Source organism: Orcinus orca, chromosome 4, assembly GCF_937001465.1.
Source record: "Orcinus orca chromosome 4, mOrcOrc1.1, whole genome shotgun sequence".
NCBI lineage: Eukaryota > Metazoa > Chordata > Mammalia > Artiodactyla > Delphinidae > Orcinus > Orcinus orca.
This window is the reverse complement of record NC_064562.1, coordinates 44,137,938-44,165,718: the sequence shown is the minus strand read 5'-3', so window position 1 is coordinate 44,165,718 and position 27,781 is coordinate 44,137,938. Positions and strand designations below refer to the sequence as shown.

The 27,781-nt window shown below is 37.7% G+C and overlaps 1 protein-coding gene across 1 annotated transcript in view; it reads right to left on the bottom strand.

The window, feature by feature from the left end:
* Positions 1 to 457: 457 nt before the first annotated feature.
* The window catches only part of PRKG2 (protein kinase cGMP-dependent 2), an 88,206-nt gene continuing 60,882 nt past the window's right edge, over positions 458 to 27,781 (bottom strand). The window contains exons 14-18 of the mRNA XM_004280156.3: positions 18,948 to 19,111; positions 13,343 to 13,465; positions 12,291 to 12,353; positions 5,208 to 5,274; positions 458 to 3,200 (exon numbers count right to left, since the gene is read on the bottom strand). Of these exons, the coding sequence (XP_004280204.1) occupies positions 3,105 to 3,200; positions 5,208 to 5,274; positions 12,291 to 12,353; positions 13,343 to 13,465; positions 18,948 to 19,111 (513 nt within the window). The 3' untranslated portion in view covers positions 458 to 3,104. The remainder of the gene's footprint in view (positions 3,201 to 5,207; positions 5,275 to 12,290; positions 12,354 to 13,342; positions 13,466 to 18,947; positions 19,112 to 27,781) is intronic.

Below are 27,781 nucleotides of genomic sequence, written 5' to 3'. Positions count from 1 at the left end.
TGATTATTATCAATGACCTACAAGTAATAATATTCTGGCCCAGTGTTCCAAAGCTTTATCTGTACCATCTCTAAGTTATAGGTGAATAAAGATGTGGTTTGTTATTCAATGTCACACAAACCTGGACAGAGCAAGAATTCAAACCCATAATTTTTGACTCCAAGTCTTACTTTTCACCACTACATTCTCCTCCCTCCAGACATTTTAATAGAGAACATATTAGGAAACTATCATCATGAAAAGTTGGCCCTGCAGAGAAGAGGCTCAAGAATGAAAAATTAACTTTGCACCCAGAAAAGACAGATTAGGAATGACTTAATGATTAGGAATATGATGGGTCTGTATATAGGGGGATAATTTTCCGTATTTTCTAAGAATATATATATGTACATATACATATATATCCTTAATTTATAAAAAGTTAAAACTTAGAACTTAGGTGAGCAGTGAACTCTTTTTTTTTTTTTTTTGCGGTACACAGGCCTCTCACTGTTGTGGCCTCTCCCATTGCAGAGCACAGGCTCCGGACGCGCAGGCTCAGCGGCCATGGCTCACGGGCCCAGCCACTCGGCGGCATGTGGGATCTTCCCGGACCGGGGCACGAACCTGCGTCCCCTGCATCGGCAGGCAGACTCTCAACCACTGCGCCACCAGGGAAGCCCGAGCAGTGAACTCTTAATAAAGCACTTCATTTTGGTGAGGGTTAACTCTTCATCACATGCATTAAAATTTGATTAACCATCTTTACTTCATGATTTAAAAGAAAAAGAAAAGATTGATACTGGATTTAATTGGTACAATTGTGCATACAGATACCAATGATACATAAGGTCCAGGACTAAACGGTTATTAAGGCCCCTTTAATTCTAATAGAGATAGTAACAGTAGCTCCCATCTATGCAGCATTGATTATTTCATTGAAATTGGCAAAGGACTGTCTAGGTATCAATTTACTCCCCAAAACAGGCGCCTAAAGTAGGTATTATTTTACTGTGCTTTTTCTACAGGTGAGAAAGCTAGTACTCAAAAAAGTGAAGTCATGTTTCCAAAGTCACCCAGCTACAAAATAGAAATGGGATTGTATTAATGGTTCAGTCTCTCATTTCTCCATCTTTATAAAGTACTCCAAAGTAAACACAATAAAATCACATGTGGAGATTATATATTGACATGGCCAGTCATAGCCAAAATAAACTTGTAGTACCCTAAGTTGGTTTTTATTTGTATATATGTAAGTCTTTTTTGAATTACAACTATTGATCACCTTTGAGAATATCATTGCTAGTATAACTGTACAGTTCTAATATCCACCCAATACATAAATTCCCTACATTTATAGGTGGGTAATTTAAAAATATATACATGGAAAAACATACAGTGCTTACAAACCAAATTCAAATAAAAATCTTTAAAAAATCTTAGAAATTCATTAAGCAGGTTATGTTGATCCTATTAAAAATGGTTCTTCTATGTACAATACATAAACTTTAAAAATACTACTACAGGAAACAAAAATTCTTTGGTTCAGCAAAAGGATTCTAAATGTGGAAATTTAATTTGTTAAGGATGCACCTTCCTGGGTTGGGCCTCACTTATCTGGTTTAACACTTCAGAAGCAGATAGATGACTCTCTGAATGCTGAAAATATGGGTGGATGTGGATAGCGATGCTTTTCCTATAGAACATTAGCATAGGAAAGTATAACCAGAAGCTTGAATAATGCAGGAACTTCGACGTTATTTTTACTCTGCCAGATCAAAAAGATAAAAAGAAAATCTGTTTCCCATCCATTTGGGAAGGAGGGTGGGAGAATGATCATGATCGGTACATAAAACATTCTACTAGTAAAGTTCTTAGGTTACTGGCGTCCAATGCTATTGAAACAAATCTATTTGTTATTTGGAAGACTGCAGGGAGGAGCCAGGAGGGGGACAGATGCTGGATGTCCCTTTTACCGTCCCATCCCTTCTCTAGTGGCTTGCCTGCCTTAACAATCTAAAATTATAAACACTCCCATGACTCAAATGTCTCCTTAAAGTTATTAATGCAGCAGTGATTAGGCGTGCATCAATATCTGCCAATGGGATTTCCATTAAAAATTAACTGTGGTTATTTCTATACTCTTGGTTTATTAATAGCAACAATCACAGAACTGGCCAAAATATCTCAGAGTTTCAAAGAGTCAGCATTTATACCTTTTAGAATTTTTTCTCCTCCATATGTAATGGGAAGGAAAAGCCTTCACAATGTAGTTCCTGCGTGTTTTCTAATTTGATTGTGAAAATATTTAATATATAAGATAAAACCTTTCCAAAGGCCCATCAATTAACCACACATTATAACCATCTTTAACAAGACTTTTGAAAAGTCTCTGAGGTATCACAGCTGGTCACAGGAGAATAAAAATATTTTTTGCTTTGTTTATTGTTTCTAAGTTCCCCAATAGAATATAATTACCTGGCTAGATTCATTAACTCATCTGTGTTAGAAAGTGGTACCAATGACTAATACTCAAATTTGCCTTTCCCCAGGCTAGGTTCAGAAGCCTATCAATATAGTTCTAGGTTGAACACAGGTGAAAATCAAGAACTTCTGTTGACTACCAAGTTTACGGCAAGCCATGACTTCAAGATGCCATAATGCTTACGTGGGATTGTTGAGAACGGGGGAAATCTTCCAAAATTCACCCTTGTTCTTTCTTCTATTTGAATGACTTAGTTGCTCAAGGGCAAGACACTTTTTAAACCTTACTAGGACTCAAAGGAGACAAATATGATTGGGACGGAGCAACAGATTGCAGAGAAAATTATGTCCCTTTGACAAAAATGGTTCTGACTTTGAAGAGGGGAATAGGATAGCCTTCAACATTTGAGAAAAGCAAAGAACAGAACACACGAATAATTCACAGCATCTAAATGAGACATTATCATTCAGAACCACCTCCGCACCTACTATTTCCCACCCCCAGCTCATGGGCAGGGATTTCTTTTCTCTAATGGTCTTCTAAAAGATAGTATAATACTCTGAAGAGAAATAATCAGTGTTGGATTGTTGGTCCTTATAGTCCTTTTGTGTATGTAGGGCAGTAATCATCTTTTCTTCTGTCAGAAGTCTTTATCCCAGCCTGACAGCTCATCAGGAGGCACCCCCTTCTCGGGAGGATACTTGTCAAAGTAGCTGTGATCTGTGGGTCCACTTAGCTAGTAGAAAAAGGATGAAACCAAAGGTGAGGATAACGTTGACAAAGCATGCTAGAACATATGGGGAATGCTTTCTGTATCTGAACACTGATTTTCTACTGCAACCACTTGTAATGTACATGTAAGGAAAATAGAACCAGTTATCATTTTTGAGTCACACTCTCAGCCTCATGAGATCTCCCCTTTAGAACAAATGGATCGGGTCCCAGAATTACATGCAGTAGGAGCTACCTGGCTTAAGGGGTTATTTCTGAAAGAAAAGGTGACAGAAATGATGTCTCTTTTTTTTTTCAAATTGGAAAATATTTTAAAAGGAAATATTAAAAATATCAAAATTTGCCAGAATCCTTCTTCCACTTTATAATAAAGTTTCTCACTGATCTTGAATTTTTATAGGGTTAATTGACCCGTATAAATTCTCCAGAATGTCAAACAAAGGGACAATTCAAAATACTAGTGACTTTGTTGAAAGAGTGAAATTACTCTGGTATTAAATTACTTTGCAAATCAAGTGGTTTCCAATTCTTTGCTTTCAAACAATCTTCATTAGTACCTAATTGAATTATCAGCTGGTAGATCACTAAAAATACTATTTATGATCCATCATAATGAGTTTTTTGGGGGCATAAGGAGACTACTCAGAAGGTGCTCAAAGTGACATTGCTATTATAAAATCCTCCACTCTCATTTACTTATTTATGTGAACACAACTCTTAGCACTTTCATCTACAGAAAAATAATTTTAAAAAGAAATAGAATTGATGTGGAATCTGATCCCATTTTTTAGTAAATAATATTCATCCACAAGTACATTAATAATTTCTTTTCAAAACATTTTTGTTTAATAATTATTTAAAAATTTATAATATATGTATGTTGTTTGATACTGCATGCTACAAAAATGTAATTATAACTGAATCCAGAAGAAATATTTGTATTGCCAGCGAAATTTTTATCCTCACAAAAATTTTTAATTTTATAAAAACTAAAATTGAAAGGCACTTAAAGAATGATTAATAGAAGACCATCCAGTATAAAAATCTTTTACATTAGGATGAAATTTTATAGAGAAAATCTAATGGAAACATGAAAATAGGAGTTTAGAGAGAAAAAGTAGTCATGTAATATTTCTGTCTATTTTTTAAATGGCTGATGGGTTTCATATCTCAATGGCATTTAGATTCCACTGGATATATTTAAAGGGGCAAAGTGAGAGTAGTGTTTTACTATAAAATGTCAATATTTACAACATACTCGAAATTACATTTTCCACAATGACTTAGACGAGTAATGAAAAAATTCAGATGTCAATCTAAAAAGGTACAAAGAAAGACAAAGATCCTCAAAATTCCTTTACAGAGAACACAACATAACATTTGTAGGGTGTTGACTAGATTATTCCTGAGTCATCCCCCTCCCTCCCCAACTTAGCAGATGTTCTGCTTTCTCTGGAGCTGTGCTGTCCAACCAGCAATGGGGACTGAGCACTGGAAATATAGCTAGTCGGAACTGAGATGGCTGAAAGTGGAAAAACCACTTGGGATTTTTGAAAATTCAGTATGAAAAAAATAAATGTAACATCTTTATTAATATATTAATATTCTGTGTTTGTTACATGTTGAAATAATATTTTAATGTATTATGATAATTAAAATTAATTTCACCCATTTCTTTTTACCTTTTTTAATACGGCTACTGGAAAATTTTAAATTACATATAGGTTCATATTATATTTTTAGAACCATCTGTCAGCCTGACCAACACTGGCTACCTTGGGATTTAGATTTACATGTAATCCATTCTTAAGAGCTGAGCTAAGGTCCATTGAATACATAATACTATTTAGACCATATAGTCACAATTGCAAAGACATTTTCACTTAAATTTTAAAACTGTTAAAAAAAATTTTTAATCTATTCTACACACACACACACACGCCCCTAAAACCTGTTTACAAAAACAAATACTCGGAAAAAAATCAAGAGAGTAATATAGTAGATACGATACCTCTCTTTGTAAAGGTGATGGAAGGTTCCGTGCTTTCAGTCCTTCCCAATTAAAACCATTTAACCACCTGAGAAATCAGAAAAGTACAGAGAAATATTACTTATCTGATAAACTATTAGCATGTCAAGTCATCTGTCCACCCATTTTGTTGCCTGCTCCCTGCCTGCAACAGTATAGCTGCAAGTGATCAGAGGAAAATACCAACCATGCCCACACACATGTGTGTCTCTCACATTAAATCCATGCCCACTACCCTCAGGGGGGCCTTTAATGCTGCCCAGCAGTCAGTCTAGGTTTCCCTGTTGTTCCCCTCGTCACACTCCCTTAGACTCATAATCCATTCTTCGTCCTCTCTCCTCAAACTTTCAGACCTCCTATCCATCTTCCCTCCCAAATGGTGGCCTGACTTCCTATTTCACTAAGAAACCAGGAGCAGAAAAGAGAACTTCTACAATTTTCCACCAGCAAACCTGCCTGTGTAGGCACATCTGTGTGTTCCCTTTCTCTACTGCACCATGAATAAACTGCCCTTGCTTCTCTCTTATGTCAGCTCCTCTGCTGTGTATTTGATCTTGTAGACATTCTCTATTCAGACATGCTCCTTAAATTCTCCTCTCTCCTGAATCTTTAACATCGTCTCTCCTGGGGCATTCGAATCAGTATGGAAACATTTAAATTCTTCCAACCACAAAGCAATCTCCCTTGAGCCGAACTCCCCTCCAACTCTCATTCCATTTCTCTCTTCCCATTGGAGGAAAACTTGAAAGAGTAAACTAATCACTGTATCAACTGCGGACAAAAAAAACTGTTGCCTGCCACTCCAGTAAACACTAAGTGTTGCCTGCCCTGAAGCCGTCAGCCATTGCAGCCACCTGATGGGGGATTCAGGATGGAGAAAAACTGAATACTGGTCCTAGATAGTTAAGATGCATATCTAAGGGGTAATTTCAAGGAGCCCAAACTCTTACATCTTCCCATATATAGAAAAGCAGTAAAATCGTTGACTTGAGATGTCTTCTATTTGTGATTAGCGGTAAATTTTTTTCTTTTTCTTTTTAAAATTGAAGTATAGTTGCTGTACAGCAGTATGTAAGTTACAGGTGTACAATATAGTGATGTACAATTTTTAAAACTTATACTCCATTTATAGTTATTACAAAATATTGGCTATACTTCCTGTGTTGTACAATATATCCTCGTAGCTCATTCTATACCTAATAGTTTGTACCTCTTACTCCCCAACCCCTATATGGCCCTTCCCCACTTCAGCAGTAATCTTCCAATGTTGTACTACATGTTTTTGTTTTTAAAGCAAAAACTCTTATATATCCTGATTCCTCCTTTACCTCTTTGCAGCAGTTCCTCAGAGCTGAGAGGTTGTCTCCTGGGCTATAGTCCTCAGTAAGGTCTCCAAATAAAACATAACTTGCAACTTTTAGGTTGTTGTGTTTTTCTTCAGTCGACACTACCCATTTTCTCCTAGGCACACCGCAATCAGGCTTCACCCTCTCCACTCCAGCGAATTCCCTTAATTCTCAGTTTTCATCTTACTCTTAGCACAGCTCATCACTCACACTTCCCAAAACACTTTCTTCACTTGGCGCCAGAGACATGCCCTTGTCCTGGCTTTCTTCTTACCATCTTGGGTGCTTTCTCTCATTTTCCATTGCTATTTCCATAGGAAGTTGGCATGCTCTGGGGCTCAGTCCTTGGACCTCTTCTTCCAACTACTCCCACTTTCTAGGAAATCTCATTCAGTCTTGTGGCTTTAAATAGCATGTATAAACTGATTACTCCCAAACTGCTATTTCCACCACCACCCTGCCCCCCTCCACACACACACACACACACACACACACACACACACACACACACACACACACTGCTTAACAGGCTGCTAGCTACAAGTGCTATTCACCATCTCCCCACTGGATGTCTAACGGGCATCTAGCTGTATCAGGTCCACATTGAAGCTCCAAATTTTCCGCAACGAACTTCCCTCAACTCTTCCAGTTGCTCAAACCAAAGACTTTGGAGTTATCCTTTCTCTCACATCCTATCTCACTCCATATGTAAATCTAGTCTGTTACGTTCAAAATACGTTGGTATTCAGAACCTGGCCAATACTCAACACCTCTACTCTACCAGCATGGGCCAAGCCACAGTTATTTCTTGCCTGTATTAGTATAATAACATCCTAATGGGTCCTCCTGCTTTTGTCCATGGGAAACAGCCCAGCAAGGGTGATCATTTAAAATGCAAGTCATTTGGAGGAAATGTTTCCTCCAACATTTTAAGTTTGGAGGAAAACTTGAAAGAGTAATCTAATCACTGTATCAACTGCAGACAAAAAAAACTGTTGCCTGTCATTCCAGTAAACACTAAATGTTGCCTGCCTGAAGCCATCAGCCATTGCAGCCTTTGTTCACATCATGCCTTTGTTCAAAACTGTCCAATGCTTCCAATTTCACTCAGTGTAAAAGGCAAAGTCATTACCATGTCTTTATTAAAACCCAGAGGCCTTATCACCCTTTCCACCACCACCCTTCCCCCACCCTGCCACTGCCCTACCTTTCTCTTTCTCTCTCTCTTTGCTCCTTTGTCTCCTCAACATTCTTCCAACAAGCATGGGATGTTCCCACTTCAAGACCTTTGCACTTGAGCCCCTGTAGCTGAATTGTCCTTTCCCCAGATTTCCACATGGTCTGTCTCCTCAACACCATCAGGTATTTTCTCGAAGGTCATCTTCTTAGAGAGGCCTTCATTGGCCATCCAGTCTAACATGGCAACCCCTCCCCAACCCCACCCCCATGTACTTCCCATCCTCCTTCCATACTTTATTTTCTCTCCTTATAAGTTACTGCCTTCTAATATACCTACTATACACTTAATTATTTTCTTTATTTTCTTTCTCTCCAACTAGAATGCAAGCTCCATGAGAGTAGGGGTTTTTGTCTGTTTCCTTTCCTTCTGTGTCCCTAACACTTGCAACAGTACTTGACACAAAACAGGGGCTCCAATAAATGTCTGTTGAATAACTGAATGACTCTACAAGAGAACACCCTTACATAGGACCTCTAACTATCATGTCTTACAGTAACACACTGCCATGGTGGTGATGCTATTGGTGAAATGTATATAAGAGGCTCCAAGATAAAAAGTATTTTACAGTTATCTGTAATGAGAGAAGGCTGATGGCCAGATGAAGTTCTTTCATTTATTGCTTCCAAACTATTAATCTAAAAGGAAGGACTGATCTGGTCTTTAGGATACGTATCAGGCTTGGTGAGCTGGAAATGCAACACCAGAAATGAGGAGGACTTGCTCCTCTCAGACAGAAACAATGTACTGTGTCTCTCAGAATCTTATAAAGAACCTGGAATAATACTGTTTAAATCCACTGATCTTTTCTATTGGGACACTGAGGTCAGGTCTGCCAGCCAACAAAAATTTATGGAAAGTCAACTTGGTCCCAGGCATCAAAAACAACAAAGACCCTGCTTTCAAGATATTTTTATTTTGGCAGGAGGTGACAAGTAGTCAAACAAAAAAGTAAACAATACGAACATTTACATTAATTTCATATACTAATACGTACTAGGAAGATAAAAGAGAATAAAATGGTGGATGATGACTGGGATACGGATGGCTTGGGAGGTGCTGCTTTTAGCTAGGGTGCTATCTGAAGAAGTGATATTTGAATTGAGGCCAGAATGAAGAGAAGGGAGAAGCCATGGGAAGATTTGTGGCAATGACCTTCTGAATGGAAGAAAGTGATAGGAATGAGCTGAAGTGTGGTGAGTGGAGGGGAAACGAGAGAAAAATATGATGTCTGAGAACCAGCCAGAGGCCAGATCTTATAGGGTCTTGTAGAACACAACAAGGAGTCAAGATTTTATGCTTATCGGGAAGCCAGTAGAAAGTTGTAAGGAAGTGATGCAATCTAAATATGTTTTCAGAAGACGATTCTGGCTGCTATGTGAAGAATGATCGCAGTGGGGGGCGTGATAGGTCAGGGTGGTGGTGGGAGGTATCAGAATGAAGGCTGGGAGATTTTAGGAGGCCCTCGTATTCATCGGTCTGTCAACTGTATCCGAAGTTACCCTTTTCTACCTTTTTCAATCTCCTCCCTCTCGTGGAGTTGGTTTTGGGTCACTCCTTGACTGGATTTCTCATTCCAAGTCTAAGCTTAGCAAGAGAAAAAGTACTAAAAACAGAGAGGGCGGGCTCTTAGTACATTCCATTTCAGATGCCATTCTTAACCCAAAGTGCCATTTTGGTCTACACTGTTGAGTCTCTAAGCAAAGAGTGAGAGTCAGACAGCAATCCTAGATGTATGACTTCCATTGTCCTTGCTGCAAAACCACAGAAGTCCTCTCCATGATCCACCCATCACCTTCTTTGCACAGACCGAGGCTCCATTTTTAGGGATTTCTAGGCACGCAGTTCTGTGGATTCTTTTCTTTTGCCACCGATGACTGACACAATTCCTTTTCACATATTTTACAATGCTCTCTACCCAGATGCTACTCCATAAATATTAATAAAAATCATTACTGTTACTCTACTGAATCAAAGAGCCTATGCATTTCTTGCTGAGTACTTGTTACAATTTGACTTATGGCAATATTTACTTAACATGAGTGGTTATTCACTTAACACCTGGCCTTTTTGACACTAACCACATTTTAAGTAATCCAAGTGCCAGCATGCAGTCGTGTGTGAAAAATATTCACTAAAGAAATATTAGCAGCAACTGTACATAAATTGCTTCTTCATTTTTAAAAGAGTAGTAGCTATTCTTGAGAGTAAAATTCTAGAGACTGGAAATATTAAAGGTAACATTAAGAGACCTGAAACAAATTACTCCTCTACCTAGCAGGAAAGATTTAATTGTACCCTACAACTATATTATCCCTCTTTTCAGAGAGGTGTTGGGAGACATGATTGGTACCTAGTTTATAAGTTAACTTATAAATAGGAGAGGGAGGAACTCTATTTTTAAGAAAGATGATTTAACACAGACTGAACAAACATATAACAATATGCCACGTTTAAGTGTATTGTTGTTAAACACAAAATTGAAGTAAATGGCTCTCCAAGGAAAAAAGATGTTTTACTTTAGAGAGGAGTGGGAAAATCTGATGGCAAATTTTAGAAAGAATGCTTTTTTAAAAAAACATTACAAGAATATACTGGGTAGTGAAGCTATATGTGCCTTGGAGACTTACGCAAGGCTATAGAACACTCCTATTTGAAAGCAAAGAGAGTTCTAGTTTTCAGACCCCCGTGCCCCATCTTTGTATGCTAAGAAGCACTATGAAAATCAGATGAAATAATGTTTTTGATCTCCCTGAGCTCACCGGAAGGCACTGCGTAAATTTGGTACATCTTATTAGTGAACTCTGCCCTACACACAGCAGCTTCAGCTGTATGCTTCAGCTACTTGGCAAAGAACACCCTGTTAAGAAGAGTGGGCAAATTAATCCCTATGGGGAAGGAAATTCAAAATTCTTCATTACCATGCTGAAGTGAGAAAATCCTTCAGCATGAATCTGCATGTACATCTAATCACAACTTGACAGCTATATTTAAATGAGCCTCAGGTAAATAAGAAGTAAGAGATAAAACGGGAACCTGTTAACAATTGTATCACTTCTATTTCCCACCTACCCCAGAGCAAACATGAAGATGCTTCTTTAATGAGATAAAAGAGGAAATACATTGGAAGGGGGGACTTTTACTGACTGGACACTTGTTTGTTCAATATGAATGGTGTGTTTATGTGTCATTTTATCATGAGAAAAGAAACTGTGATAACAGCACATAGGAAGAGAGATAAATTGGAATCTAAGACAAATAATGAGCTTTACACGAAAGACAATCCAAAAGATGACAAAGAACAATAAAATACGTATTTTGATGTCTATAAAATCCACAGATGTGTCTGTCTCCATCTCTTCCTCCCTCCCTGCTTCCCCATCCCCGTCCTGATATATCCTTATGGCAGAGCCCGATATGAATTTACAATGTTGAATACATGGCTTTATTTCAAGAAAGTTCATGAATAGATAGAGCAGGGCTGGCAGCTTGGGGATTTTTTTTTTTTTTTTTTTTTTTGAGCTGCACCACTACTGTTCAGAAAAACGAATAGTGTTTCTATTCAGCAGCATCTCTCCCTTTATTTTCACACTGTGTTGATGTGCCCCTAATTCTTCAGTAAAAATATCCAGAGAAGAATAAAATGTTGAGAGGTGTTTTTCTTTCTGAAAGTGAACACAGCAGTGTGCTCAAAGGTTTTCAGTAATGAAATTCTCAAATTTATTTTTTGTACTATCAATAGGTGATGTTTCACTTCTGTAAATCATAAGCAAAATCAAAACATCTCAAGGATTGCAGGATTTAGCTAGGCATAGATTTAAAAAAAAAAAACAAAAAAACTCCAAGGCCTGAACTTCCACATATGGAACGAAATCAGAGAGTTTATATTATGGAAGTTATTGATGGTTTTAAAGACCAGCTTTAGAAATTCACAGACCTGAAAAAGGTGCTTTTTAGACTATTACATAAGGATAAAACACTGTTTGAGGTTTTGTGGAAATCAATGTACTTTACCCCAAAAGTAAAATACGATAGGAAGCTTCAAAATGTGGAGAGCTGGTCAAAGGAAAATTATATTTTAAATAAATATATAATATTAGTTAAAACTGAAGTAGAATACTATTTAACAGTTGGTTTAGCTGACCCATTCTCTAGAATATTGAGAACAATAACTATCCTACTTTAACTGTAAATGAAACGTCAAAATTAGAACTTGATTCCTTTATAGAATCCAAGTTAATATTAAAAAATAATGGAGATTACAGCAGATAAAAAGCTAAGTTGCTATAACTTGAATATGTGATTTTGTAATTTGTTTTATAACTTCATCGCAGCTAGTAAAACACAAATTAAAAATAAAGCACCAAAAAGGAAAACTTGATCATTTGTGTAGGGATCTTTACAGACTGAGAGAAGCTTCAAGATTACCACACTTTAAAAATAAATTTCTAGATTTTTCTGGGCAAAGAAGTAACTGTGTACCTGTGTTTCTTAATGTCATTGATTCCATTCTTCAGATTTCCTAGTCTTTCTGTTGGATTTTGCCTAAAATAAAAATTTTAAGTCAATTTATAATAATTATGTTTGAGTGAATTTTACATTAAAATTTAACAATTTTTCTTTATTCATTCATTCATTTTGTCAACAATATTCATAGACCAGGCACATCTGAGAATAAAGGAGATGGAAAACACATGCCCCCTCTGGGGGAGCCACAGTCAAATTACAGTCAGGAATATGAATATATGTATTCAATATCTATATATCCCAATATATAGATATAGGTATATACATACGGATATATAGATATAGGTATCTCCCAGTGCTTTAAATGAGCTATGAATAAATGCTTAAAAGAACAGGACGATGCCACCTTACCAAGTCTGCTAAGGGAACCAGGGAAAGCTTTAGAGAATCATTTACAACAGAGCTGAAATTTTAGAAGCATGCAGAAATTTCTGTGGGCAACTCACAGCTAGGTTTCATGTTCTAAATTTACTAAATTTCAAAGCTTTTAAAAAAGTTCAAGTGTGCAAGAAAACTGCAACAAAATGAAGCTTAAACAAAATTCTAGAAGTCTTCTGTTCTCCAATAAATTATTTTTAGTGGTAAGTAGAAATTTGGAGTAATTTAAAATAGGAGTACTTTTTTTTTTAATGAAGATTGAAAGAGAACATACAGTAACACTTTATCATCGCCACTAATTTTCTCTCAAAATAACAATGCTGTAAACTACTCTTTTATTAAGCTAAGTTTTGTGGTTCTATTTTCCTCTAACAAAGATGATTCTCAAAGATAATCTGAACAATCTGCATCTCTTTTAAACTATGAGTAGGTACTGTGTATTACATGAAGGAAACTCAAACTTCTAGCACAGACGGCAAAATAGAAAGTGATTTTCATTAAATATAATTTAACTACATAGAAAAGTACAAAAAGTAAATATACACCTAACTTTAAAATGTGTGGCAGCAGAAATGAGAAGCCTTCACACCTTCCCCCAAGAACAAGGGGTTTTTAATAGTCATTCTCACCTGCAAAGCCTCCGAATCAAATCCTCAGGTCGTCTGGTTATCTTTCTGGGAAAATCCATTTTTTCAATTCCTTTGAGAATCAAATTGTAGGTCATCATTTGGTCAACCCCAGAAAAGGGCGGGCTAGAGAAAAGCCAAAATAGGACACTAGGACCAGCATCTGAGACACATTTACAACTAAATTTCTTTTCTTTTTTTCCCTCCCTCCCTCCCTCTCATGAGTTGTTTTATAGCAAATCTGGATATATGCTAGAAAATAATTTCATATCACTTAACAAAATACACACACACACGCGCACACACATACACACAGAGGTAATCTGTCAAGTGGTGATAATCACTAAAAAGAAAAATAAAGGGGAGGGCAGAGAGTGAGAGAGAGGAGGTGTGGTTTTATTTAGACACAGTGGATAGGAAAAGCATCTCTCATATGTTGGCAGTTGAGCAGAGGTGGGAGTGAATGAGCCAAACAGGCAAGGGATTCCAAGACAGCAAGTACAAAGGCCAGGAGTCAGGAGTGGACATGGGTCGTTCTTGGAACAGAAAGGAGGGCAGTGTTGCTGGTGGAGTGAGGAAGCAGGAGACAGTGTAAGAGGTGAGGGCAGCATGGTCATCTCGATCTAGCGGGCTACGGGAAGGACCTGGGAATACTCTCAGGTCAGGTGATCTAATTTACAGAAGTCAGAGTAAGCTTTTTAAAAATGTGTTGAAAATAAACTGTGATGGTACTAGCGGTGGGGGAAGGCAGGCCTGGTAGCCTGGACTCGAACGGTAGTGGTGAAGGTGGTGAGAAATGGTGGGATTCTGGATTATTTCGATGGCATAAAGTCAACAGGATTTGCTACTGGGGTGAATGTGGTACGCAGGAGAAAGAAAGGATTCAAGAAGGATACTGAAGTGTTTTGACCTATGGAACGGAGATACTGTTTACTAAGACTGGTGTGGAGGTTAGGCTGGGGGTGCGCAGGTTCAGAGCAGGTTCTGAGGAAGAGAATCGAGTTGCATCTTTTTTTTTTTTTTTTTTTTTTAACATCTTTATTGGAGTATAATTGCTTTACAATGGTATGTTAGTTTCAGCTTCACAACAAAATGAATCAGTTATATATATACATATATTCCCATATCTCTTCCCGCTTGCGTCTCCCTCCCTCCCACCCTCCCTATCCCACCCCTCCAGGCGGTCACAAAGCACCGAGCTGATCTCCCTGTGCTATGCGGCTGCTTCCCGCTAGCTATCTACCTTACGTTTGGTAGTGTATATATGTCCATGCCTCTTTATCGCTTTGTCACCGTTTACCCTTCCCCCTCCCCATAGCCTCAAGTCCATTCTCTAGTAAGTCTGTCTTTATTCCTGTTTCACCCCTAGGTTTTTCATGACATTTTTTTTTTTTTAAATTCCATATATATGTGTTAGCATACGGTATTTGTCTCTCTCTTTCTGACTTACTTCACTCTGTATGACAGACTCTAGGTCTATCCACCTCATTACAAATAGCTCAATTTCGTCTCTTTTTATGGCTGAGTAATATTCCATTGTATATATGTGCCACATCTTCTTTATCCATTCATCCGATGATGGACACTTAGGTTGTTTCCATCTCTGGGCTATTGTAAATAGAGCTGCAATGAACATTTTGGTACATGACTCTTTTTGAATTATGGTTTTCTCAGGGTATATGCCCAGTAGTGGGATTGCTGGGTCATATGGTAGTTCTATTTGTAGCTTTTTAAGGAACCTCCATACTGTTCTCCACAGTGGCTGTATCAATTTACATTCCCACCAACAGTGTAAGAGGGTTCCCTTTTCTCCACACCCTCTCCAGCATTTATTGTTTCTAGATTTTTTGATGATGGCCATTCTGACTGGTGTGAGATGATATCTCATTGTAGTTTTGATTTGCATTTCTCTCATGATTAGTGATGTTGAGCATCCTTTCATGTGTTTGTTGGCACTCTGTATATCTTCTTTGGAGAAATGTCTATTTAGGTCTTCTGCCCATTTTTGGATTGGGTTGTTTGTTTTTTTGTTATTAAGCTGCATGAGCTGCTTATAAATTTTGGAGATCAATCCTTTGTCAGTTGCTTCATTTGCAAATATTTTCTCCCATTCTGAGGGTTGTCTTTTGGTCTTCTTTATGGTTTCCTTTGCTGCGCAAAAGCTTTTAAGTTTCATTAGGTCCCATTTGTTTACTCTTGTTTTTATTTCCATTTCTCTAGGAGGTGGGTCAAAAAGGACCTTGCTGTGATTTATGTCATAGAGTGTTCTGCCTATGTTTTCCTCTAAGAGTTTGATAGTTTCTGGCCTTACATTTAGGTCTTTAATCCATTTTGAGCTTATTTTTGTGTATGGTGTTAGGGAGTGATCTAATTTCATACTTTTACATGTAGCTGTCCAGTTTTCCCAGCACCACTTATTGAATAGGCTGTCCTTTCTCCACTGTACATTTCTGCCTCCTTTGTCAAAGATAAGGTGACCATATGTGCGTGGGTTTATCTCTGGGCTTTCTATCCTGTTCCATTGATCTATCTTGGTAAAGTGGCAGGATACAAAATTAATGCACAGAAATCTCTGGCATTCCTATATACTAATGATGAAAAATCTGAAAGTGAAATTAAGAAAACACTCCCATTTACCATTGCAACAAAAAGAATAAAATATCTAGGAATAAACCTACCTAAGGAGACAAAAGATCTGTATGCAGAAAATTATAAGACACTGATGAAAGAAATTAAAGATGATACAAATAGATGGAGAGATATACCATGTTCTTGGATTGGAAGAATCAACATTGTGAAAATGACTCTACTACCCAAAGCAATCTATAGATTCAATGCAATCCCTATCAAACTACCACTGGCATTTTTCACAGAACTAGAACAAAAAATTTTGCAATTTGTATGGAAACACAAAAGACCCCGAATAGCCAAAGCAATCTTGAGAACGAAAGAAGGAACTGGAGGAATCAGGCTCCCAGACTTCGAGTTGCATCTTGAACATCCAAATAGAGATGCTAAGCAGACAGTTACATTTATGAGTCTGACATTCAGGGAAGAGGTTAGGGCTGGAGGTATGATTCCGGGGAGTCATCAGACAGTATCTACAGGGCATAGGGCTTGATGTTATCACCCAAGGAGTGAGTGGGTAGGAAAGAGGTCAAGGACTGAAGTGGCCCGATGACCACTGAAGAAGGTCAGGATGACAAGAAGAATCCAGCAACAGACACTGAGCTGGAGCCTCTAGCATGGGAAGAGAAATGAGAGAAAGGGAGGTCCTAGAAACCACGAAGAGAGAATTTCAAGGCAACTGTTGCTAAGACGAGTAAGAAAGCACTGGAAATTAACCACTGGGTTTGGATAACACGTTCATGCATGGACTCTGCTTTTAAAAACACTTTCATACCTATTCTATTGTATCATTTAATTTTTGAAAATTAAAGATGATTTTCATGAATGACTCTGTTGTACCTTGGTCACGCTTGAGACCTTTGGATACCGAGAGTTCCCACTCTTGGTAATGAATCTGAAACAAGTCCGTTGCACCAACTTTTCAATAATCTATGTTTCACTTGAAAAGAAAATGAGGTAGAAAACAAAAACCATTGCTACAATTCCTTCAACTTATTTATATATTTACAAGTAGGTTGTGTTTTGTTTTGGTTTGGTTTTTTAGTTCTTTTGTTTTACCTCCTGACTTTAGGGCATTTAAAATGAACTTTTCTCACGCCCTACCCCGAAAGCCTTTATAACAGCAATTTTGCACCTTCTTCAATGACAGCTCAAGGTCACTTCAGCAACTCCAAGTTATTGAGGATTTTTTTCCCCTTCCTTATTCTCTCACTTTATTTCCCTACTTCTTGTGACAATTTATTCCAGCTGATGAAGACTGAAATGCATATTCTCCAGTTACCTACAAGAGCCATCATGAATGTCTTAGAAATGCAGCTGACAAATTTTCCAGGGATGAGGAAACAAACTCTTGAAATAGAAATACTTGTGTCCTGAGACCTTAATCAACTTTATCTCTGAATGACTACCTGGAAATTTTTCTCTTTTTTACTTCAAAATCTTAAGCAATGAATATTTGAAAATGATTACAGATATCAAATAATCTTTTTTTTTTTTTTTTTTTTTTTTGGCGGTACACGGGCCTCTCACTGTTGTGGCCTCTCCTGTTGCGGAGCACAGGCTCCGGATGCGTAGGCTCAGCGGCCATGGCTCACGGGCCCAGCCGCTCCGTGGCATGTGGGATCCTCCCCGGACCGGGGCACGAACCCGTGTCCCCTGCATCGGCAGGCGGACTCTCAACCACTGCGCCACCAGGGAAGTCCTCAAATAATCTTTCATGTGGACAAGGAAAAAGAATGGAGCCATGGGTAACCCAGCATTGAAATCTGCAGTGTAAAAAGTTCAAGAAGATTCTACAAAACTCTCCTTTTGTAACGCAGGTGTTGAGACTGGAATCCCCGTCACTGGGCTCATTCCAGCATTTCTTATGCCATTTCAAATGCAAATCCTTCCTGACATCAAGACTGAGAATATTTGGTTGTAAAGGCTTAAAAGAATGACCAAATCAGTTAATGAGAAATGGAGGTAGAAAACCAGAAAGAAAACTACCTGATCTGAATCCTGTCTATACAGCCATGCATTATATTAAAAAACTCTTATGTATAAGGCACACGTGTTTAATGAAAAGTGTGTCATATTTAGAGTCAGAAGACCTGAGATTAAATCCTTGATCTTAGGCAAGTAGCTCTCTGACCCAGTTTTCTAATCTATAAGATTTAAATCATAAAATAATCATAATACAAATTTAAACCATAAGATAATAAACAATTCCTGCTTTAACTTCCATACAAGCTTGTGAAAACAAAATTAGATAATACACATGTAAGTGCTTTGTAAGCTGTCAAGGGCTTTACAGATGTGAGGTAATATGTGTGTGTACATGTGTGTGTATAAGTGTGTATGTGTGTGCAGGCAGGTTGAATATTTGGGATCCTGGATTCATTAATACAGCCCTTTAATCGCTTCAGGAATGGCAATCCAATTTTAACTTGTAAAACTCATGCTGTGTCTTGTCTCTGTTCATTAGCACCTCTAGAAAGCAGTTGACAAGGGGATTAAAATTTAAATCCAGCAATGTTGCCTTCTTTCAGCATTTCTGGTTAATGATTTATTGGGAAAATGGAAGAACACGGCTAAATTTAATTGATCAATGGATTTAATGGAATTATGATTGCTATTTTCTCAACTACAAAGAAAAAATACGAGGAAATAATAACAGCCCACAACTTCAATTTCCTTTCTTATTTTTATGATGGATTCCCCAAACCTTCACACACTTGATATATTATCTATAATAACAGGCCTTGCCACTCTAGGTAAACCATAGCAATTTTGTACTCCTTTCCTGCACCTTCCTGAATCTTTTCACCATGTTACAAGCTAGAAAGCATGTTATATATGACGTAATGTGAAGAGGAAAAGGCATCATGCTTAATCAAAAACACTTCCAAAATGTTAAATTCTTAAATCATATATTTTTTATCATTAGTAAGTTATTTTTGCACTTCTCTAAAGAAGAGACAAAACACAAGGTACTTACTTGCCCGTGAGGAGCTCATACACTAGAATTCCCAGGGACCAAAAATCCACACTGAAGTCATGTCCTTTGTTGAGAATGACTTCAGGAGCTACGTACTCGGGAGTTCCACAGAATGTCCATGTTTTCTGTCCAGATCCTATTTTCTTAGCAAATCCAAAGTCAACCTGGAAAAGAAGATCAAAGAAATTTTCAGAGACTGTAAAACTCACATTCTTCTTTGTCTTCCTCTAACTTCTTCAATCTTCTTTCAACACCTCCACCCTGCCCTTCACACCACACACAAACACACACACACACACACACACACACACACACACACACACATACACACTCCACTGACCCTCTCATTTATTCTTTTGCAGGGCCAGGTGTAAATCTCGTTACATTGGAGAAAATTCCATGCACACACCTCTACGCCCACGAGGATGAGAGGGATGGTTTAGCAAGGAGAGACCCTTATAACCAAGGTGAAGTTCGGGGCAAGCAGACAAGTAACTTGCAAATCAATAGTGGTATTCATTGGCAAGAAGAGAGAAGGGGGAAGTGATAGACACTTGCGCCCTTTGAGCTTCATCATAAAAGGAAAAATGATAGCAGAATTGAGAGTTTGGGAAAGGGACCGTTGTTGAGAAGAAGAGGGGCTTAAAATTCTGGACAGTCTTTAAAAACCTTTATGCACAATGTCTGCACCCTCTAAATGTTGGCAGTCCAAAGTAAAAGCAAGGATCATCCCATCTCAACTTTGGCTGAACTCTGTACACCCTCAGTCTCTCTCAGGGTGGCACCACTTGCATTAACTTATTTATTCTGCAAAAATACTGTCAGCACTCACAATAGGCCAGGCTCTGTGCTACAGATACAGTGTTGACTAGGAGAAGCTCAGAGTACTGGGAATACTCAAACAGATGTGATTACAAAACTGCCACGTGAGACAGGATATAGTAGAAGATTATGCAAAGTATAAACTCAAAGAGCCAAAAGACATAGAATTCTGGAACATTAGGGAGAAGATGGTGGGGAAAGACGTCATTAAGAAGTGACATCTGGGGCTTCCCTGGTGGCGCAGTGGTTGAGAGTCCGCCTGCCGATGCAGGGGACACGGGTTTGTGCCCCAGTCGGGGAAGATCCCACATGCTGCGGAGCGGCTGGGCCCGTGAGCCATGGCCGCTGGGCCTGCACGTCCGGAGCCTGTGCTCCGCAACGGGAGAGGCCACAACGGTGAGAGGCCCGCGTACCGCAAAAAAAAAAAAAAAAGAAGTGACATCTGAGCTCAGCACTGACTGAGGATTAGGAGCTCTCCCAGCGTGATGAATGGGTGCTACCCTCTTCTGTCTTTTCAGGATAGGCCCTTCCACTTCTCTGAGACTCTATTCAATGAACTCCGTGAACTGAATAAAGACAGGAAAGAAAGCTGGAGCAACAGAAGACCCGCTCATTAAATCGAGGCAGTGTATATGACTGAAGTCCTGCCCTGCAAAACAAAGTTGGTTTCCTTCCACAGGGGCGATTTAGCATGTACTTTTCATCTCCAATACATAAAGATATTATTTTAGTAAAACCACCCTCCACCTCCAAGTAAACAGACACATAAATTATAGCTGGGCTTCAACATGCACATTTTAATAGATTCATTATACATGGACTATCTCAATAATATGGCAATAATCATGGCTAAAAAAATTAAATAAATCAGGTTAACACATCAAAATAGGCCCTCACCTAAAAAAATATGAATCAGCGAACTATAAAATCTAGCCCTCATTTATGTATTCAAATATTAATATTTAAAACATTTGTCATATGTTTAAAAATCTCTTAGAAATTTACCTTTTTACTAAGCCTTTTTGGTATTTATCACATAACAGCAAGGATATCCTTATTAGAAAAAAGGGAATTTAAACAACCTAATTTGAAGTGGGCTTTTGTTCTTTTCTTTTATCTACACAGAATGACTCGCAAAGATTGTACCTAAGAGATGGCTGGGAATATTATGAAATTAAAATTTGTAACTAGCTGAAATTAGCATATCTACTTATTCCTCAGGTAAAGAACCAATATGAAAATCTTAGCTAATTTTATAAAGACTGAAATTTAAGAAACAAGAAAGCAATGCTTATAATTTCATTTGCATCCATGCATGTATGGAAATATTATATTTTGTAGTTCTGTAACAGCCCTTCAACTCATTTTTTAAACTGCACTTAAGTTTCCCATGTAAGGATGACTGGAAGTTCATTAGATGTTTAGGAGAGCTTTTCTAGTTCTGAAAGTAAGAAATTTTAATTTGAGTACCTGATTTTGCTTTTGTATTTACATATTGACCCAAAGAGATGGCAATAATTATATTAAGATTTTAAGATTTATGAAAACTTACCACTTCCTTTATCTCCTTTGATCTTATCAACTTTAGTCTAATCCATTTGGTTGGAGGAAATTGATGCTCAGACCTATTCAAAGTCATGTGCCAAATATAGAAGGTCCCAGATCTTCTAATGTGAAGTTCTGTGTATTTTCTATAAAAATTCACACTACCTCTGTCTTGTACCAGCATGGATACCACCACGAAGCCTCAATCTTTTCTTTAACCCTTTATCTTCTAGTCAATAGAAATGTAAGTTCTTTCCTTTGTTCATTCAATGAATATTTATTGAAAACCATTATGTACCAATCACCAGGGTACAGACAAAGTCCCCAGTCTTCTTAGAGCTTACATTTAAGAGAAAGAGGAGAACATGCATAAAATATATAATATCATATAACCAACAAGGACCTACTGTGTAGCACAGGGAACTATACTCGATATTATGTAATAACCCATGGGGAAAAGAATCTTAAAAAGAATGTATATATATATATATATATATATGTGTGTGTGTGTGTGTGTATATATACATGTATACCTATGTATATATATAACTGAATGACTTTGTTGTACACCTGAAAGTAACACATCGTAAATCAACTATACTTCAATAAAAAAGTAAAAAAATATATCATAGCATATGTAATATTGCCAAATAGTGATATATGCAATGGAGAAACATACAGCAGTTAGGTACTGAGATCAACAGGAATTATACTTTAAATGGGGTGATCAGAAAAGTCTTTCTGAGGAGGTAGCATTTGAGCAGATTGGAGCAGAAATCTGCATGAAATAAGAATGAGAGCTCTGTAAAAATCTGACCAAGGATGATTCTGACAGATAAAGAGCTAGCACAAAGGCCCTAACCTTCGGGAACATGCGAGGTGAAGATCAAGGATTGGCAAGAAGGCCACTGCGTCTGGGCCCTAGTGTATGACGGGAAGTGGCCGGAAGTGAGGGCAGATTGTGGAGTGGTCTAGTAAACCATAGAAAGAGTTTCAGATTTGTTTTCTAGGAGGCCATTGGAGGGGTAGCCTCCAGCGGTAGAGAAGGGGTATGCATGGCTTGGCTAATGTTTCAAAGGGCTCATTCTAGAAGATAAGAAAATAGACACCTTCCCTTTAAAAAATTTTTTTCCTAGAAGGACTGAGCTTTCAAGAAGAATCTCTGGAGAAGCTGAACACAGGTTTTCCCTTGTCTCTATTAAATTCCCATTATGAAAGACAGCTTACATTATGCTGAAAGCTTAAAAACATTGTCTCCAAAGATTTTAACACACCAGAAGGTTGTAAGATGCTTCTATATCTGAAGCAATGATTGGTTCATTCAGAAAGAAAAATTAGCGCTGTGGCTTGCTGGAGCTGGTATCCGGTAAGTATTAGCTTTTTCCCAGAAGTTTCTCTCTGGGTCAGTAAATTTGTCAGCTACTGGTTCTCTTGGTCACATAAAAAAGGATACAAAAGGACCAGTCTAATTAAGCCAGATGATTCATGGAGACATAACATTCCCCAAAAAAATATTTATGTGGCATTTTTAGGGCCCTTACTTTGCCCGAGTCTAGACAAAGGTAAAGTGGAATCTATTTATCCTATCCACCAACAACTAAGGAGGATTTCATGTCCCTGTGATACTAAGGTCCATCTACTAAAACGGACAACTGTGGATGGCTTCCACTGGAGGCAAGAGCAAGTGAGACAGGCAAAGGTATGGTACGGACGAGGCCTTCACAGCCACACCCCATTCTTTAGGTGACTGTGGTGACTCACCTGAAATACTTAGAGTGTTCAGTGGAAAGTGGGAACGATGATGGGGAGCTTTGCATACACGAGAGCAAACAAAAAAAATCAGATCACTGGGGGCTCAACTCACAGGCCGCCGCCTCCTTGAAGCCTCCCTTGAATTTACAGAACCAATTCCTTTCTCTTTGAGGTTCTTTAACAGTTTCTATTCCACAATGACCTCCCCTACGGCAGCACTGTCTAGTTGTGTGTGAATAAATCTAGCTCCTGGAGGAGAGGCATTACATCCTATTCATTTTGTACCCCCTACAGCATCTGTAGCACAGCAGATGGTCAACATGTGTTTGATGAAAGAATCTGAATGAAGACATAACTGTTAACATCCGTTTCAATAAGATGTACATGTATAATCTTCACAACAACTTTATGAGTTAGGGACTATATCTCAATGTTGAAGATGACAAAATTAAAGTCTAGCAAGGTCATGGAGACTTAAGATGAGACTGAAACCAGGTTCCAAAGGAACCTTCACATTACAGGTAAATTCATTAGTAAGTAGATTTTTAAGGGAAAAAGCAACATAAAAAGCATGTTAGTGGGAAAAGTTTAATTGTCACTTAATAAGTACAGCTAATAACGGTCTGTCAAAAAGAATATAGTTAGAGTCAATGATTACTTTTATTTTTCAAGTTAAGAAATACTTGACACATGTAAAATAATGTGACATACATTCAAGTTATAAAGTATGAGAATAAACACACCCCAGTATCCACCACCAGTTTAATAATTAGAAGAGAACCAATGCAGAAGCCCTCTGTGCTCCTTCCACACTGTCCTTCTACCCCTTGCCAAGAGGTCACCATTACCCTGACTTTTTGTGTTTATCGTTTGCTTGCCTTCATTTCTAATTTTCCCGCATATCTAATATCCTTATATGATATATAGTTCTCATTTTTAAAATTTTTAGATAAATCTTATCTATTCTTGGGCAAACTGCCTTTTTTCACTTAAAATCATATTTTTGAATTTAATCCATTTTGCAGTACACTTACATTGCTGTATCATACACCACTGAAAGAACATGCTGTAAATGGTGTAAAGTTTTTGTCCTTTACGCCGTTGATGGAAATTTGTCTTATATCCAATAGCGTGTTATCACACAAAAAGCTTCTATTAACATCATTTCCCATCTTGCCTACTGGACATGTGTAAGAAGGTAGAATTTCTGGGTCAAAGACATGGTATGTTCAACTTCACTGCTTATTGTCAAATTATTTTCCTTAGGTCCTATATTACCTACCCCTTCACCAACAGCAGTGGTAAACAGTTCCTATTGTTCTACATCCTCACCATCCTTTAGTGACATCAACTTTTATTTTTTGCCATCTGTAAGTATTAAATCACTGTGGTTTTAACTTGCAACCTCCCATTAGCAATTATTTTGAGCTACAGCATTATAATTAGTTCTGATATCTGAGAGAGTTCCCTCCCATGGTCTTGTTTGCCCTCAGAAATGTCTTGGCTATTCTTGGCCTTTGATCAGTCTGCATAAACTTTAGAATCAGCTTGCCAAGCTTCATGGAAAGCTCTGCTGGAATTCCACTGGAAATGGATCAAATCTGCAGATCATTTTGCAAAGTATCGATACCTTTAGGATGTTGAGTCTTTCTATTTTAAAACCTAATACATTTTTCTGAGTTAATTAGAGTAATGCTAGCTACTGCAACAAAGATATCCAAGAAAGTACAGAAGCTTACACTCTCCATTAATTTACTTCTTCCTCACATAATGGGTTTTCCTGAGCAGCAGGGAAATCTCCTCCAAGTAGTGGTTCAGGGACGCGGGATCCTTCCATCTTAGGGTTCTGCCAACTTCAAATCGGCTGTGTTCATCGGCCACAAGCCAGAAAGACGGCATAGAAATTAGCTGCACAGATCACCATCAGACCAGGTCTGACAGCGGTGCAAAGCGTGTCACCTCACATTTCACGAGCTAGAACTGTGTCACATGGTCACAACTAGCCACAAAGAAGGCTGGGGTAAGTTTTCTGGCTCTGTGCCCAAAAGAAATGAGAATGAACCTACTAATTTAGGTCTTTCTAATATCTTTCTATAAATTTGTATGTTTCTCAGTAAAGCTTTCACATATTTTTGTCAGATTTATTCCTAGATAGATTATATTTATATTATATAAATATATAGATTATATATTTATGCTTTTTGTAAATGGCAGTTGTATTCCTATTTATCAATTATGTTTCTGGTATTTAACCTTATCATCCAGCAACCATACTGAACTCTCTAGTAAATTCTAATAATTTGCTGTTACATTCTGGATTTCTATAGAGTTAATCGTATCACATGGGAAAATAGGTTTTGTTGTTTATGTTCCAATCTTTCTTTTAATTTTACCTGTATCTTTCTGCATTGTGTAGAGCCTCCTATAAAATACTGAATCTCCTGCAAACCAGGAAGAGAGCTCTCACCCAAGCCCAACCATTTATATATATAATATACTATACACTATATTATATGTAGTAGTAGAGTTGCCCAAATACTTTCTAATCATGTAACTCTCTACTATAACTGTAGTTGTGTTCACTCATTATAGCATTTATCTGTACCGCTTCTCTTTTTCTTTTGATCAGTATTTTCACAGTTTGTTAGTTTCATTAGTTTTTCAAAACATCCTGACTTCATATCCTTTTATATTTTATAAATTCATGTTCTTAACTTTGTTTTTTCCTTCTCTATTCTTTGTTTTTTCCCCCTTTTCCATATTCTTAAGTTGAATACTTATAATTTTTAGCCTTCTTTATTTCCTAGTTGAAACATTAAAAGCTATAAACATTATTCTCACTGTCATTTTAGTTGCAACCCACATGTGTTGATCTGTAGTGTTTTCTACTATGCAATTCTGTTTTATAATATTCATTAAAATTTCTTCTTCATTGATCCTTTGAGTTATTTTGAAATATCCTTTAAATTCCAATGAGATGAATTCAAACATTTTTAGTGATTTCTTCGTTTTTTATTTATTTTTATTTATTTATTTTTTTACTTTAAATTTTTATTATGGTAAGAACACTTAACAAGAGATCTAGCCTTTTAAATTTTGAAGCAATTTTTAAGTCAGCTGTACAGTTCTTTTTTTTTCTTAACATCTTTATTGGAGTCCTGTTTTCTAAATTTTGTTATTGATTTCTACCTTACATACTTTGATGTCACGGAACAAAACCTTTATGTTCCTAAATATTTTGGGAGTGAAGAGGAAGTGACCTCAATGACTTTTTCCTTTTTTAACAAATTGTTTACTCAGTCATTTTATTTTTTTTATTTATTTTTTTTTTGGCTGTGCTGTGCAGCATATGGGATCTTAGTTCCCCGACCAAGGATTGAACCTGTACCCCCTGCACTGGGGGCACAAAGTTTTATCCACTGGACCACCAGGGAAGTCCCCTCATTGACCTTTCATTCATTCTTCTGTGCTAAGCAGTGTGTTAACATCCAGCAGTAAATACCATAGCACAGTTGCTGCCATTATGGGGCTATCAGCACAGACGGGCACAGAGATCATAAAGAAGCAGGCAATAATATCAACATTTAATGTATTTTCTTAAACAATACTCCATGTAAGATTGAGGTGTTCTGTTATCACATGAGGTGTATTGCTCACATGAGTTAATAGCACAGTCATATAGAACATTTATTGATGAGTGACAGCTGAGATTTACTGGATTACAACCAAGTTTTCTCCTGTGCAACCCCAAGAAGGCTAGCTACTATATAAATTCTGCTTGGGTTGAGAACAAGGTCAGTTTTTAACTCTTTAAGTACTGTCCTACATCTTAATATCACCCCAGATTCATTCATTATAACCAGAAGGAGGACTCATAACCATGACTGCCTTCATCAGCTCCCCCTGGCCTTGAAAGTGAAGAAAAAATTAGGAAATTATTGGATGGGCAGAAGAGAGATGGTAATGTGAGAATATCCATTGTCCTTCAGTAGTATCTGCTAATGCTTCGTCTCCACCTAATATGTTTCCTGATGGAGACGGCTTAGACCAGGTGGGCTCCATGTGGGACTGCACCAGTCTGCACTCTCGATCATAAATTGGGGAAGAAGAGTAGAATCAAGTCGTCATCTCTCACTACAAACACATCTTCTGTAATGATCACTAAAGAGCAAACCTCTATAGCCTCTAGAGAGACACTTTCAAAATGCAGACCTTTCTCCTACTTAGGTCTTTTTTCCAGGCTTTTGCTGGTTATTCTTTGCTGAGGGGAAAAAAGCCTTTCCTTATTGTTGTCCTTAGATATCTGACCTCTCACTGATATTGCCAAGAAATGATAAAGGAAGATGAAAACACCACTTATGAAAATTTGAAGAATGAGACCAAGGTCATCCTTTCAAGGAGTCTTTCATCTTCAAGGACATTCATGTCCAAGTCTGGACTGCCCAGTGTCCGTCACCCAGACGTGCATTCCTGATGTGCTGGACCAGGCATCCTCACTGCCCTCACTTCTACTGGGACCCCCTCAGGAATCTTCAAAGGCAGCAGCACTGTTAGGCTGCCAGCTGCCAGCCCAATTCCTATTTTTTTTATATTTGCTGAAACTTGCTTAATGACCTAGTATATGATCAAATTTTGTTCATGTGCATTCTCTAAATATTGGGAATATCCTACATGCCAATTATATCAAGTTTATAAATTGTGTTGTACACATCTTC